Raw genomic sequence first — 17,192 nt, 5'->3', positions numbered from 1 at the left:
ATAGCGGATGAGTGATACCTGCCACCGAAGTGTGCAGCATTGTGCTTTTATGTTCAGTAAAATATGATATTTCAACAGACAATCATTCATTTAATCAACAAATTATAGATCTGAGGAAGATAAGATGAAATAAATAAATAAATAAGTTTTTAAGTCACCAGAGACACCCAATGATGTTTTTCATGCTCTCCTCCAACTAATGTTTTCTGGAAACTGTGAAACATGTGACAAGACTGTTACTATCCTACCTTGTTTCATGCACCTTGTTTTAAAAAATTTTAGTGCATGCTTCTCTTTTCTTTTTTCTTTTTTTTGTGAAAAATAAATATTTGCACACCTGATTCCAGTAACATGTTTCTCCTGATATGAAGCAAACCCAGAGGAGTGTAAAACAAGGAGAGCATCTGAACCTGTGGTTAAGTGTTTAGCTTTTTGACACTCTTGCGGTTCCTATCATTAATACCTGGGGAAATACCAGTTGTTAAGTTCTCTGCAGGTGGTTCAAAGCTCTTCTCCAGGGGTTTAATGTCAACTGCCTCATTAGCTGCTGTTTTTAGACATGATTTATTGATCTACAAGTGCAAATGTGAGAAATATAAAATACATCTCTAAATCGGTTACAGAAAATGCATAGAACATTTAGGACACAATATATATGGTAAATATTTAAACATAGCACTGTCTGAAAGAAGTAAGGAAAGAAAGAAAGAAACCAGAAAGAACTAACTAGCTAACTAATTTCAGTGAGGCTTAATTTGTTCTGAACAATATACATTAGCTCTGAGTTAAAACATGCTGAAGTGTGAGCACATTTTCAGGTTGGATAACAGATGCTCTTGAAGGTGAGAGTTTTAAAAGTTGGGTACTTACTGTACATACTCTTACAGAGGACACCTGGTGTTAATAAATACAGGTTTCTATGATAAATCTAAACTCAATTGATTATTTTGTTTTAAGTTTGCAGAATAATTTGCATGGAAAGGTTTTGATATTTACATTTAATATTTTCACAAAACTGTTTCTATTTTATTAAAGTAAAACTAATCAGGCTACATTTTCTTTAGTTTTTATAGTATCAAGAAATGATGTTGTTTCCGTTTCTTTAAACTTGAAATGAGTTTCAAACTTTACTGTAACTTGGAATATAACAAATGCATTCTGTTTCTATTCAACTGATATGCAAGACCCCTGTGAGATTGCTTCATTGTCAGTGGTAGCCTCTTGTCTAACATTTCATGCAATAAAAAGACTGATACACTTTAAAAGGTTTCTGCATCACTTGCACAGAAACGAGTGGTTTAATACACTTCTTGTGCAGAACTTGAACATCTGAAAACATACATTTACAAGCATTTACAGCCGTAACATTGTTTCATTAACTGTAAATGTGTTTTGAGTTTCTGTCCTTGGCCTGGTTTCATGTCTAGCATGTGCAGTAGTATCCAGAGACTGAATCAATTCCAGTCTCCAAACAGGCCTTTCTTCACTTCTTTAAGGTGGTGCACAATACCAGCAGAAAACTTCTTCTTCGTTCCTTGCTTCTTGGATCGAGACCACACTGTCAGGCTGCAGGACTTGCCGACCACAAGTGAGGAAATACGGTCATTCCAAGCCCTTGGAATGATGGGCTCATCGTCATTAGGATAAACATCCAAGAACCCGCCATAGCAGCTCATGTCATAGTAGTAACTGCTGTGTTCAAACATACGGGTGCAGAGCTTGTTTCCCTCATTATCTTTCAGTGTGCTTGGGTCAGGACACTGTGCATTCATCCCCTCAAAGCACAGAGCAGCCAGAAGATGAGCGATGACCACCTTCATGTTTTCAGTATGTTGAGTGAATTAAGGTCAGTAGCCCTAATTATATAAAAGCTGCTCTAAATGACTTCTGAGAAACTTCAGGTTTGCCAACAGATGCTCTGAAGGTTGTAATCACACTGCAGATGGTTTAAAAGGTTCTGACATGAGCTTCCCATTATAATGTATGGGAATGTCTTTCATGCACAACTCAATGGATTGAGTAGTTTTATCAATATTGCACAGCAAGCCTTTTTACAGGTTTTAATATTCAACCCTGAGAAAAACTGATAATCGCTTAGTGCCACTAGTGGACATTTCACCTGAAAAGTGCAGCGAATTGTGTCTGGAGCAACGTATTTCAGGTTTTGCAGAAATGTAGGCAGAGTCACATATTTCCAATGAGCCAGGGTTGTTAATATTTGTATAGCCTAAAAGTTATTTAAACACATTTTAAATGTATTAAAACCATGAATAAGCATCGACTTTCTGTCCAGTTCCTAAAATGTAGAAAAGTATAGATAGTGGTCCAAAACCAAACAAAAAAAAGTTTCAGTAATTCCCTAAACTTTTTTTTCGGTCCAATATCTTGGGTGGGGCAAAGATTGTTGTCTAAGAACTTATGGAATATTGAATAGCTAGCAAGATTTACAGAAACAGTATAACTGTCCAAACCAAAGAAGTGAAGCACCTCAAGCTGGTGATGTCTATCTTAGCAAAAAATATACCTCTGTAAATAAAATGTTTTGTGATGAACTCTAACATTATATTGTGACAAAATTAAAATGATTTTTAAGGTTATGGCTCCATAAAAATGACAAGTAATCACATTGGTCAGGTCACCTGTATTTCCAGTGAATGTTCAGTATTGCTAAACTTTTTTTTTTTTTGGTACTTGGTAAAAATGGTACTTAACCTTACATATCCTTGCTAACCAACATTGAAGTGAGAAATAAATGTTATCTTTCAAAACTAGATAGCTGACATACAACACATATGTAACTATGTTGTGTCCTATTCACTTGCAAAATAAGAACTTGGGGCCCTAATAAACTCATTTAGTATCACGAGTAGAAACATTTTGCATTTAATAAAATTAAAAAAGCTAGAGAAAGAAAATGAAAGGCTTTTGCCCTGACACAGAGTTAATACATGTTAAATGAGAAACGGTAGGTTTGCCAACAGACGTACTGAAGGTTGGGAATTTAAACAGCTTTGCCTATCAGGTGGTGAAGCTTTAATTTACTTTGACTGAATAAATGAACAGTTAACAAGTTTCATATGAGAACAGGCTCTATTCTGTCATTCTTGGCGAACACATACTGTAGGTCTACATATGCTTTTTTGACATTATACTGTGTAAATTGTTTTATACTGTGAAATCTAATTTAATTCATCTTCTTTTTTCTTTTTTTATTTTTAAGGATTACATCTCTAGAGGCATCATTAGATGTGTCCTTCTTCTAAACATGCCTAAATTAGACATGGGGATGTACAATTGAAACCAGGCACCAAAATATGCATGATTGCACATTTACATTCTGCATTGCCATTTCAACAAACAGATTATCAGATTACCCATATCTATCAATACAATGTTGACAGCACCACCTAAAAAATTACTAGTGGAGCGTGCTCCAAAAAATTATTAACATGTACTTTTGATATGAATCACCCCCAGCAGACTGTGACTCAGGCAAAGAAAGAAAAAACTGCTGTTGGGTGTTTGGCCCTCTGACACCCATGTAGCTATTATTACAGGAATAATTAAGCAAAAAACTGCTTATTGAGTTCACTGCAGATATCATAATTAATCATTTTCTGGTTCTACCTACAGTACAGTTTTTTTTAACTAATTAGCTCTAGCCAGGACCTTATTTTTGGAATTAGCTTTAAATTAATGCTCAGCTTTGTGACTGCTTTGTATGTAATGCAGGCACAGATCTTGATGTAATCAATATCATCTTGCCATCAATTCAGGTTGGGTACTGTGCATTCAGGCCTTCAAAGCTCATATCAGCTGAAAAAGTGATGATCACCTTCATGTTTTCAGTCTATTGAGTGAAATGGGATCATAAGCCCAGATTTGAATGAAAAGAGAAAATACATTCCACTTGTCCATGTGAGAAACTTTAGGTTGGTCAACAGATGCTCTGAAGGTTAACAGTTTCAACACTTTCACTGTTAGGATTGGGAAATATTCTTATCCATGCCACTTCTTATCCATTACTTTGAGAAAGTAGGTCTACTGTTATTTGTGAGAAATTAATTGTTTAAAAAGTTAAATGTTTAAAAAGTTTTTCTTCAGTTAAAAACATCACATATTAAATCTCCATGTACAATAAATCAACTTTTATTTGGCTACTGATATGACTGTAATATCAATTGAGAGTACATTAACGTAAACATTTTCCCCCCCAAAAGAACGTCTAGGTTACGTATGTAACCTCCGTTCCCTGATGGAGGGAACAAGACGTTGTGTCGAAGAAGCGACACTAGAGGTCTCTCTTGAGTGCTGAATATGCCTCTGATCTATGAAAAAAGGCCAATGAGAAGTAGGCAGACAGTATTTGCATACCCCGCCCCCTGACATACGGGTATAAAAGTGGGGAAATACGTCGAGTTCATTCAGGATTTTTCTGAGGAGCCGGAAATGGTCTGGCCACCACAGTGGTTCGGCTCAGTGACGTGGCCGGGAGGACACAACGTCTCGTTCCCTCCATCAGGGAACGGAGGTTACATACGTAACCTAAACGTTCCCTGTCTGTCGCTCACTTCAACGTTGTGTAGAAGAAGCGACACTAGGGGTCCAATTTAAACCACGCCATGCGGTGAGCCGTGTACGTGTACTGCTGACACAGGAGCAGGCAGGTATTTAATGTGCAAAGGCGACCAGCTGTGTCAGACTGCACGTACCCTTCCCCAATGCCCCATAAAAGTCGTCGGAATCCTTCTGGTTACATAACAGGGGAACAAGGCGACGCTTGCCTCGCCGGGCCTCTTTCCTCTCTATGTTTCTCGCATAGAGCCAAAAAACGTCTGGGGCCCTAACACGCATCGTGGGAAGGGGGTCCAACCCAGTTTCCTATTCTTTCAGGGGGAAAAGACCCTGCGGAGACCACACCTGCCCAGGAAGGGGGAGGTAAAGTGGCAAAATACATCACATAGGCCACTCAAGTCGCATGTGGGAAAATGAGAATGTGGGCAAATTAAATAAATTCAACAAAAGATTCTCCTCCCGGCCCTCCACCGGGTGACGGAGTGGTCTGCTTACCCGCTCCAGAGTGAACGTCTTGGTCCCTGAGTCGACCGTCTCAGGAGCACCTGGGAGCCTTCCGGGTCCTCGAGGGTGTCCGTGAGACGGGGGGCGTCTGCTTCCTGTGGAGTGCTCGACGCACGGGCTGAGAGCTGGGCCGGGTTGAGGTGGAGCAGGGCGTTTTCTTTGCCGCAGTAGGACACCCTCGGCGAGCAGACGGGGCATGGCCCATGGCGGCAGGTTTGCGGCGGGGCAGGATGTGCGAGATGGCCTCCGTCTGTTTCTTCACTGCGGAGAACTTCTGCGCAATGTCCTCAATGTTGTTGCCGAAGAGGCCGAACTGGGAGACAGTGGCGTTGAGGAAGCGCACTTTGTCGGTCTCACGCATCCCGAACAAGTTCAGCCACAGATGACGTTCCTGGACCACGAGTGTGGCCATCGCCTGCCCGAGTGACTGCGCTGTGACCTTTGTGGCTCTGAGGGCGAGGTTGGTTGCTGAGCGCAGTTCCTACAGCACGTCGGGATCAGGGCTACCCGGTGCAGGTGGACTTGCAGGAGGGCTGTGGCATGCAGGGCGGAAGCGGCGTGTCCGGTGGCGCTGTAGGCTTTGGCAGTCAGTGCAGACGTTGTCCTACAGGCCTTGAAGGGTAGCACAGGGCGACCCCGCCAGGTGGTAGGGTTCTCGGGGCACAGGTGGAGCGCAACAGCCCTATCCACCTGGGGAATCGCCGTGTACCCGTGGGCCGCTCCACTGTCGAGTGTAGCAAGAGCGGATGAGCGGGTGGCTTTGTGACATGTGGAGAGGGGTGCCCTCCATGAAGACTTCAGCTCATCACGCACTTCCGGGAAAAACAGGGCTATCAACTGGCCAGCCGGAGCCAACAGCCTCGGACCTGAAGCCGTGAGACCAAAATCAGTCTGCGTTCCCACCATCGGGCCAATAGCCCCGAGCATTGCCCTAAAACCTACCCTTACCATGCCGCCCTGGTTCCAACATCACACACCCCGCCATTTCACAAGCAAGGAAGCTCAAGCTGAGGTATCATGTTAACAAGTTATCTAGAATATTGAGTTTATATCATTTATAAACATCAGCTATCAAGCAAGAATGAGCATTGAAACTCACCGGCTGTAACTGCCATGGTGTCCCAAGTGGTCTCTCCACTAAGAGCACACTGTCCTTCATCTCGATCATGGAAATGTCCTTTGTGTGTCTCAATGGATTTATTTCTGTAGCCACAATTTCCTTTTTTTCCCTTAACCTCTACCATTGTGTGCTGAATACACAACCTGCAAGTTCGGTGAAACTCTGATTGTGACACTGACCCTGAGATATATAATGTCAAATTAGAAAAATAAGACAAAACGTTTTTTTTTTGGTTTGTTTTTTTTTTTTTTTTTTTTCAGCAGTTGTTTAGGCAGAGACTCTCATAATTTATCACATCCTATACCATTAAACATTTTTTAAGTTTTCTTTAAAACAATCCCCAGCATTATAAGCTTTTAATTTTGGGCATGCCACTGAAACAGGAAATCTTTAAAAACACCTTTAGAGTGTTAATTTAATGACAGTTCAAGAAAGTTTTCATTGCAATATTGCATAATAATGTTGCTGTTTTATCAAAGTAGATTGTTTTTGTATTCTTACTCTGAATGAATTTCATGATATTGCTCAGTAAACTGTTCATTGCGAATCTGCAATTTTTATTTGTATATGCTACCTTTTTTTTATATAGTATATTGTTTTTGTAATATTTGTATGAATTTTATGATTTTGTTCTTTAAACTTTTCATGTGGTGTTACATTAAATCTGTGGTGTATTTTACATTCTATCTAACATTTCTTCCTTGATGGAAATGGGTCTAAGCTGAAAAATTCAAAATACATAAATAAATAAATTTAAACCACAAATAAATTGAAGTCTTAAAGTTATTTAATTTTCTTAATAAATTCCTAAAGATTAATTTACCTACTCATTTACTGACCTCCTCTACAACCCAGACATAAGCGGTTGTGTCACCAGTATTTGATTAAAATTATTTAAAAACCAAAAAGTCATACAATTTCCATTTTACTAGATAAAACATACTAAGCTACTTTTAAATTCGTAGCAATTAAAAGTGTATTTTTAAATAAACAATATTTTTTTTTTTTTTTTTAACAATTTTGCCTCTTGTTTGCCACCCCAAATAAAGAATGACCAATAATTAAATATGTGACAGAGAAAAAAAGTATTGCTTAACAGCAGCAGCCTCCATGTTACCTCTACTGCTTTTCTGCAAACATGTCAAACCATTAAAAAAGTTCTATAAAAATATAATGAGTATGAATATTATATCAAATTCTGATTGAAAACGTCACAAAACATAAACTACAAGCAAAATCAGAGACCCTCTATCAATGTCAGCCTACAAAGTAAGCAAAAAAACTGGATAACTCAACATTCGATGTGCGGTACTCGGGCAAGGAGACAAAAGGCCATTCTATTTAAATAGATGTCAATGGAGGAGATGCTTTAGTATGCTGAATAAATTGTTTTGAGAGAAAACACCTTCTCACTTAATTAATTGACCACCTGTACTCTAATCCGAAACATGTTTTACAATAAACAATCCCTTTGGAATTAACTATATGTGCAGTTTACTACAATGCATTTCACCGAGAAAACGCGGACAATATTGCGACATGTAGGTGTCAGTTTACGGCTCTTCCCATTAATTTATATGGTATCCCCAAACCTTGACTAACTGTCGTAACACGCTAATTTTGACGGAAGTTATGTCATTTCAGGTTCTGATTCGCTCCTCTCGTGGCGGGAATACGCGTTACTGCAGACAACATGGAAGTTGAAATGAAAGAGACGGACAGTGAACAAGTCGATGGACAGCCTAAAAAGGATGACACTGCACTCAAACAATCAACGACTGCATATGAACTACCATGGTACTGTTTGTAGCATTATCGTGGGTGAATTTAGTGTCTCTAAAGCTAGCGAGCCATAGGCTGTTTGTCTCAAAAACTAGTGGGCTACCAACCAGTATTTTTAGCAGTACTATGATGGCCATGACATGCAGCTCACTAGGTTTCAGTTTTGAAATCTCCCAGCGTTTAAAAATAGCATATTTCATATGTCCATTGGTGACAAATTATGTGTAGCTATTTCCAACCTATATAGAGTGTTTCGCAGCAACTTAACTGACTTCCTTTCCTGAGAAGTTGCATCTTTTTAAAAAAAAATTGTATTCATGCCAAACTTCTTACATTAAATTTTGTCAAAATCACATAACAGTTGCATCTTTAATATGCCAAACTATCTATGACATCATTGTGCTATTACTTTCAGGGTTGAAAAATACAGACCTCTGAAGTTGAATGAAATTGTTGGAAATGAGGAGACTGTCAGCAGACTGGAGGTCAGTATGGCAAAAGTTGATGTTTCTCGAAATGACTTGTGGAAATACTGACACATTTCCTTTTTACTTGTTGCAGGTGTTTGCGAGAGAAGGAAACGTGCCCAACATCATCATTGCAGTAAGTTAAAACAATCTTTCACTGCTACGTGAATTTACATGTCACGTGGCAGTAAAAACAAGCTTTCACTGCCACATGACATATGAATTCAGATTTAAACTGCCAGTATGCAATACAGCTATGTTCATATTTGGTATTAGGGTCCTCCTGGCACTGGAAAAACTACCAGCATTTTATGTTTGGCAAGAGCTCTTCTGGGTCCAGCCATGAAAGATGCTGTGCTTGAGCTGAATGCCTCCAATGACCGGTAAGTACCACACTGCAATGCTTTCTAATGCTTCTCATCATAAAAAAATTGTGTTGGGTGAATATAATGCTTTTGATTAAGTTAGAATTAGAAGCATTGTGGTCCCAGGCCACTAAAGACCTGAGGTATGCATTAGAGCCAAACCGATATGGGATTTTTGTGACAGATACCGATTTTCACGGAAAATTCACAGGTTAACGATATAGTTAATTTTTGAGCTGGAATGAAAACTGACCTTTTCTATATGGATTGTGCACTGATAATGACTATGCAAAGGTACTCGGAAGGCTGCTTTCTTAAACAAATATTTTTATCAAAGTATATTTGACATTATTATTAAACATTGTCAACAAATTCTAAAACTGAACACTGAGAAAATGAAGAATAATTTAAAATAAAATAAATAGCTCAATAAACATCAGTACTGTTTAGTGTCAGTAAATTTCTGATAATTTCAATAAAGAATAAATAAAAATAAAATACATATTTTAATAGACAGCAGTAGTATTGTTAAAACAAGAAGCATTTACATAGGGCTGGGCGATAAAACGGTATCTGTATTTATCGACGGTACACCTTTATCGATAATGATATGAAAAATGTTAGATATAATGCCCAATAGTTTCACGTAAATGCATTAAAATGTAAATAGACATGAAGTTTGGTTGCATAAACAACCCTCAAGCATGCACCATCCTTGGATTATATCATCCCTTGATAAAGGAGCATGCTACGAGTCACAAGCCAATAACAAGTTGCGTTGCTTTGGGGTTCGGTTGTGCCATTGCCATGTGACCTCAGAACACACGAACACATGCGAATTGCGAAAATGAGTACCATGCCTGCAGGTGATGAGGAGACTATGAATAAAAAAGGACATGTCAACTTGCCAGTGTGGCAGTTTTTTGGTTTCTTTACATCTTACCAACATCAGAACACCGTTGAGTGTAAGCTTTGCAAAAAAAAAACTTCACGGTCACGTACGGAAATACAAGCAACATATTTCATCACCTTTTGCCTCCTACACGACTTTCAAAGATGTCGGATCGTGGTACCGTTTGTCATGGAAGTCATAGCGTTTTCAAATTACCCGACGAATCGGCGACAGGGGTGAACACATTACGAAACCTTTCAATATTGACAAATCCCCGACATCTCTGTTGTGAAACGTAATTTAGAGTCCAGGCAGAGTACATGCGAAAAGTGATACGAAAACAAATGCATGATCATATGTTATGCATTTCAGAATATGCTGTGTATGTTTTTAATCATATATTTTTTTCATTACAATTTGAAAAAGTTCCTACCTCCTGAAAAATCTACCTATTTGCTTACCTTTCCAAGAGAATTGGCAATTTCTCTCCAACTCTTCTCTTTCACCACTGAGATTGTGGTACAGTTCAGAGGAAACTTCAAGTATGCACCGGTGCTCCTGCCAATTTTTCCTCCATTTCTTCAGTCCAATGAGACTTTCTTGATACCGCAGCCATGCTACTTGATGTTCTGTTACTGGTACATCAGGACTCCTCCCACGGAAACTTCCCGTGCCCCGTTTCTTGCTCTCTCTCATTGGCTGTAGGTCAGCGCTGCAGTTTTTCTGCATATTTCACATTGTGTGATTTGGAATCATAGACAGTTCCAGATATTTAACCATCTAGATATCGCACTGACATCTGCGATGCGTCAGCGCATCTTTGATAGTTCATACATTGCGATCGTCGCTCACAGGAGCGAGCTCCGATTTGCCTACGATTTCGCTTTTGACAGCGATCTCCACAAAACTGTCGGCGAGCAAAAAACGGGCTTAAAATCATGTAGTGTAAACTCTGCATTAACCGCTTCCACCCTTTGGAATATAAAGTGTATAAAAAAAGAATATGCAGCATGTTGTATGCCACAACCTACATCTACCTCAGCAAACAACCAACAAGCAGCCCACGATGGAGAGATCCTCGTCAACAATGCCTTGTGAGAAATCCTCCAATGATTTTTGTAACATTTTATTTACTAAGTTCAATAGTTTCTGTAACACTTATTTAAGCGTCATATAATATATAAGAAGATATTATTACAATTTTTTGTTTTTGACTGTTAAATCTAAAATAATTTTAAAGTTTGCCTTAATAGAGTGGGTAAATTACAAATACAGTTGATAAATTCAAACCTTTTTTCTACTCTTTGTTTAAAAAAGGTTATTAAAATGTATCAATACCGAATGATATGAAACATTATTCCGTGATACATTTTTAGCTGTATCGCCCAGCCCTACATTTACACCTGCCGAGTCAAGAAATAAACGGCAGCAGTGGTGTTCCACCATATTCTGCTTTACAGGATCAGAGGAAACTTTGAATGGTGGAAACCATACTTTTAAATATTACATTTTATAAATGCAACTACTGGAATTGTTTGGTTAAAGGGGGTACCAAACTGTGAATCCCGAACAAAAACATTTGGTAAATACATGTTTACACATTAGCTTCCACTCAGCTGACAAGGTATGAAAGTATTTATGTGGTTAGCTAGTTAGCTTTAAGCTCATTTTCACTGAGAGTAAAAAACAAACTATGTTATGACTCCAATTCTAAATCGCTCCAAGTATTTTTTCTCCATTATGTTCTGAAAAAAACGTTTTTATATCTGAGCATATCGGAAAACATGTACGCCGATACCGATGTACCTTTGAAAGGCTAATATCGGTCGATAATAATGCACTAGTATGCATTAAAGTTAATGCATACTTCAGGTCTTTAGTGACTTGGGACCTCATTCCACCTCCTGTAGCTTATCCATTTTTTGAGTTATCCCCACACATCTTTAGTATTCCTGAACCTTTCTCTTCTGAATAGTGTAAGCAAAAAAGCTTTTTTTTTTTTTTTTTTTTAAACTTAAATTATTATTATTTTTTTTTATATTATTCAAGGTGACTCTGTGTCATCGATTTGAATTTATTTACATTTTACATTGCTATTTGATGAAGCAGCAATGTGGAAGTAATCTATAGCAAGTATAACACATGAATGGTATGATTTGGCTATTGTCATTTAGATCCACTACTAAAATTTGGGTCTATTTAAACTCAAAAATGCCTGAGATGCCTTTTGTGTAGATCGTGTAGCTGTTGTGTAGATTGTGTTATGTGTAGCTCAATGTGTTTGACAGCCAGTTGTTTCAGTGTAGATGTATCCTGTTCTGTGATTTGTTGCAGTCTTTTTGATCGATGAAAAATAAAACATCAGAATAAATAAATCTATATATATATATATATATATATATATATATATATATATATATATATATATATATATATATATATATACACACACTCACCTAAAGGATTATTAGGAACACCTGTTAAATTTCTCATTAATGTAATTATCTAATCAACCAATCACATGGCAGTTGCTTCAATGCATTTAGGGGTGTGGTCCTGGTCAAGACAATCTCCTGAATTCCAAACTGAATGTCAGAATGGGAAAGAAAGGTGATTTAAGCAATTTTGAGCGTGGCATGGTTGTTGGTGCCAGACGGGCCGGTCTGAGTATTTCACAATCTGCTCAGTTACTGGGATTTTCACGCACAACCATTTCTAGGGTTTACAAAGAATGGTGTGAAAAGGAAAAATATCCAGTATGTGGCAGTCCTGTGGGCTGAAAATGCCTTGTTGATGCTAGAGGTCAGAGGAGAATGGGCCGACTGATTCAAGCTGATAGAAGAGCAACTTTGCCTGAAATAACCACTCGTTACAACCGAGGTATGCAGCAAAGCATTTGTGAAGCCACAACACGCACAACCTTGAGGCGGATGGGCTACAACAGCAGAAGACCCCACAGGGTACCACTCATCTCCACTACAAATAGGAAAAAGAGGCTACAATTTGCAAGAGCTCACCAAAATTGGACCGTTGAAGACTGGAAAAATGTTGCCTGGTCTGATGAGTCTCGATTTCTGTTGAGACATTCGGATGGTAGAGTCAGAATTTGGCGTAAACAGAATGAGAACATGGATCCATCATGCCTTGTTACCACTGTGCAGGCTGGTGGTGGTGGTGTAATGGTGTGGGGGATGTTTTCTTGGCACACTTTAGGCCCCTTAGTGCCAATTGGGCATCGTTTAAATGCCACGGCCTACCTGAGCATTGTTTCTGACCATGTCCATCCCTTTATGGCCACCATGTACCCATCCTCTGAAGGCTACTTCCAGCAGGATAATGCACCATGTCACAAAGCTCGAATCATTTCAAATTCACTGTACTAAAATGGCCCCCACAGTCACCAGATCTCAACCCAATAGAGCATCTTTGGGATGTGGTGGAACGGGAGCTTCGTGCCCTGGATGTGCATCCCACAAATCTCCATCAACTGCAAGATGCTATCCTATCAATATGTGCCAACATTTCTAAAGAATGCTTTCAGCACCTTGTTGAATCAATGCCACGTAGAATTAAGGCAGTTCTGAAGGCGAAAGGGGGTCAAACATAGTATTAGTATGGTGTTCCTAATAATCCTTTAGGTGAGTGTATATTAGCGCTATTTTTAGATCCATTCGTAGTACTTTTACGTTAGTATGTAAAAAAAAAAAATGTTTTTGTTAAATACCTATGCATTTAAGGGTTAATATCTCTGTTTTGGTACTTCCAGCTAAATATTTTGTTTACTGCACCCCTGGAACCATCATGGATGTCTTCTAATGTCTTTTAATTTCAGTGGAATAGATGTTGTGAGAAACAAGATTAAAATGTTTGCCCAGCAAAAAGTCACACTCCCTAAAGGTCGCCACAAGATCATCATTCTTGATGAGGCTGACAGGTAAGGGGAGACTGGGTATTTACAATGGAAACAATAAATGTATTTGTGTAGAAAAATACCTGTTTAGTTAAGTCTATTATTATATTTCTAAAACAGCATGACTGATGGAGCCCAGCAGGCTTTGAGAAGAACCATGGAGATATATTCAAAAACCACACGATTTGCCCTGGCATGTAATGCGTCAGACAAGATAATAGGTGAGCTGCCCAGCACAGGGAACAGAAAATGCTATTTAATAGATAATGTAATTTAAAGAGGCCATGTCAAATTTTTCTTTTGTCATAAAATATAAAAATATCAATTGATTGGCATGTTATATTCGAGGCATCGATATATTAACATCAGCCAGCATTAATATTAGATGCCTAATTTGTGTGCTTTTTGAAGCTGGTCACGGCATGGACAAGATATAGATCTGACACATATTACGAGCTGATGGCAGTACAAAGTTACAAAGGATTTTGTAGTTCTTCAAAAATGAACAAAGTGACATTGAGGAGTTTGCGTATTAGTGTATGAAACTGGCCTAATTGTGCAAACTGAACAATTGGAAATGGCGATGTTTATTATGTAATTTCCCTATATGTAGCACAGAACTGGTCATACTTGTAACTGAAAATACATTGTGTAGGCTCTATGAAAGATACTTATACACAATATATCATCTAGTAATGACTAGAGTAAATAATCTATGTCCTTTGATAATGATTTGGGTCAAAGTTATTGGAAAGCTATGCAAGTTGAGCATGATTATTAATATAATTTTTAACAGCCTTTGGAGACTGCGATGTGTGTATATACCTACCTTCATAGAAATAATTGTTTCGAATTTTAGACCACCCCATGTTTTTCGCAATATGCGTCCAATGTGCAACCCCTTTAATTTACCACTTTACCACACTTTACCAACATTGTGATGAGAAAAAACAAAGACTGTTGTGCAACAAGCAGCCCTAATTATATCTGAAAAATATCCTGATATATATTGATAATCATTGGGGAAATCTTCAGATTATAGATGCATGAGAAAGGCATTGATCCCACGCTTAATAAGAGGTCATTGTACTATTAAAAAACATACTGCAAGTTTCAGAACTCAAAAATTCCTCTCCAGTTTGAAAAGAGCATTTTATTGTTGCTTCTCTAAAGAAAAAAAATCTAGTTTTGAAATTGGCTACATTGTGAAGTCACAATGCAGTGTTGTTTTAAAGAGCACTTCCACCAGGACATACGCAATTTTTGTGGTGAACTGATAGAGCTTTGTATTCAGCTTTGACAGCTGTGGTACTATTGCTACTGTAGTTTTCTTGTAACCATTGAAAATATTATGATGCCAAGTAAAGGTCTCCAGATGATGATGTGTTCCTGGTTATGGGAAAACTGCATCTCGGCATAGCATTTCGAAGGATCCCAATGTTAGGAATGAGTGGACATTTCTCCATGGATTTTTTAAGAACTATTATGACTTTGTAAAGAAACCTATATTGAAAGATGTACCACTGAATAACAAATTGGACTACTGTTTCTGTGTGTTGGTTTGATATGTAAGAAATTGTATAGTCGTTTTTATCATGAAATAAACACGGTTACTTTCCAAAGAAATTATTAATTGCTCACGAAATATTGATGTGCTATTAAATTATTTTATTATGTAAGAAGCATAAAGCAGAGTGCAACAAAAGACAATGGTGTTGTATACGATATTTGCTACCGTCTCATCTATCCTGTATTAGCTAGGACATCCTGCATTCTGGCCGAAATTAATCAGAAATAGAATTTGCACTTTAAATATTGAAGACTTTGAGACCGTACTGAAAACTGAGTGTTTCAGACAGAGGGCCAATATTCTTTACTAACATTATAAGTGAACCTCAAAGAAAATTAAAGTTAAACACATTGCGTGACATGACCCCTTTAAATCTTTGATGATATGCTCCAAATCCACTCTAAACCCATTGCAGTTAAGTACATTCCAGCACAGCTCAAATATGAGTAATGCAGAGTTCAGATTATCCTTTGAGTAAACGGTGATCTTTGGTTGCAGAGCCCATTCAGTCCCGCTGCGCCGTCCTGCGCTATAGCAAACTCCGAGACGATCAGATCATGATGCGTCTGACGGAAGTGGTGGAGAAGGAGAACCTGCATGTCACCAATGACGGCCTGGAGGCTATCATCTTCACCGCTCAGGGGGACATGAGACAGGTCAGTCTGGTTGACCAATGGTTATAGTTTCTTGCCAGGATCTGCTCAAATATAAATATATTTAATCTGTCTAACCAGGCTCTGAACAACCTGCAGTCAACAAATTCTGGATTTGGTTACATCAACAGCGAAAATGTGTTCAAGGTATATTTGGATATGTTGTTTTATTTTCTAACCATTTAGATAAAAAATTATCTGGTGAAATACAAACAGTGCTCCTTATGCAGGTGTGTGATGAGCCACATCCTCTGCTGGTTAAAGGCATGTTAGAACACTGTGTAAACGCCAACATTGAGGAAGCCTACAAGGTACTACAAAATATTTACTTGTAATAATCAGACTAAGAACTAACAGTCACTGGTTAAATTGAAATATATTGCTTCTATTTACAGATTATTGAACAGCTTTGGTCCCTAGGATACTCCCCAGAGGATATAATCGGAAACATCTTTAGAGTTTGTAAAACATTGCAGATGCCAGAATATTTGAAGCTAGAATATATTAAGGTATGCAGTTGTAGTGTTTCTGTTAAATACACAACAACTCAAAAGTTTGGGCACACCTATTGATTCTATATTCTCAATATTTTCATGACAAGTATGGTTTGGATTACGTTTCTTGCATCTTAAAAAAACAACAAAAACAGCATCCACTGTAATTGTAATCATACTTGTGATTCCTTAGGAGATTGGCTACACCCATATGAAAGTGGCCGAAGGGGTGAACTCTCTATTACAGATGGCTGGTCTACTGGGCCGATTGTGCAGCAAGACTGCAGCACCTGATGTCAGCTAAGGTCAAGAGCAGATTTACCAAATAATTACACACGTCTTCTGTTTCCTTATTGTTCTTAAACTACCAGTACTTATATTAACTTTTGACTTTTTATGCTATAAAAAAATCATAATTGTAAAAATGAGAATCCGCCGTAATAAAAATTTTAAACATTTTGTTTAATGTTGTTCACTGTTGTTTTATACCAAGTGCTTGCATCTACAAATTTGGTAGAAATCAAGAGCAGAGACAGACACGCTACCAGATGTACATTTAGAAGCCTTATGAGCTTGTTTTGGCCTTTTGGTTTGTGCTTATATAATGTTTCCCCCAATCAAACTTCCTCCTCACACGTTTTGGTCAATTCTATATGATGGGAGTGGCAGGCTGCTACTCTGACTCAGTTTTCCAATCTATGTAAAATATCTGCATGATTTTTATGGTACAGCTCTTTGTTTACAGCCTCCATACATGAAATGCTTGTGTTGAGTAAAATACTTATATTCTACTGTCTTGTTGTAGGTCATATTGCACTTATATTTTAGCCAAGCACAAACAGATCTGTGCGTGCATGTGT

The 17,192-nt window shown here is 38.2% G+C and overlaps 2 protein-coding genes across 2 annotated transcripts; one reads left to right on the top strand and one right to left on the bottom strand.

Moving 5' to 3' along the window:
- Positions 1-1,258: 1,258 nt before the first annotated feature.
- On the bottom strand, positions 1,259-1,833 carry LOC127627789 (syncollin-like). The gene has a single exon (XM_052104336.1). The coding sequence runs from the start codon at positions 1,818-1,820 to the stop codon at positions 1,455-1,457; it is 366 nt and encodes a 121-aa protein (XP_051960296.1). The 5' UTR covers positions 1,821-1,833; the 3' UTR covers positions 1,259-1,454.
- rfc2 (replication factor C (activator 1) 2) lies at positions 1,756-16,666 on the top strand. Its single transcript, XM_052104333.1, has 12 exons — positions 1,756-1,846; positions 7,844-7,996; positions 8,397-8,466; positions 8,543-8,584; positions 8,725-8,831; positions 13,538-13,639; positions 13,736-13,836; positions 15,684-15,841; positions 15,920-15,985; positions 16,069-16,149; positions 16,234-16,347; positions 16,526-16,666. Exons 2-12 carry the CDS (start codon positions 7,893-7,895, stop codon positions 16,634-16,636), a joined length of 1,056 nt encoding a protein of 351 aa, XP_051960293.1. The 5' UTR covers positions 1,756-1,846; positions 7,844-7,892; the 3' UTR covers positions 16,637-16,666.
- Positions 16,667-17,192: the final 526 nt, after the last annotated feature.

Source organism: Xyrauchen texanus, chromosome 34 (genome assembly GCF_025860055.1).
Source record: "Xyrauchen texanus isolate HMW12.3.18 chromosome 34, RBS_HiC_50CHRs, whole genome shotgun sequence".
NCBI classification, from domain to species: Eukaryota; Metazoa; Chordata; class Actinopteri; order Cypriniformes; family Catostomidae; genus Xyrauchen; species Xyrauchen texanus.
The sequence above is the reverse complement of the archived record's forward strand: the minus strand, read 5'-3'. Positions and strand labels throughout refer to the sequence as shown.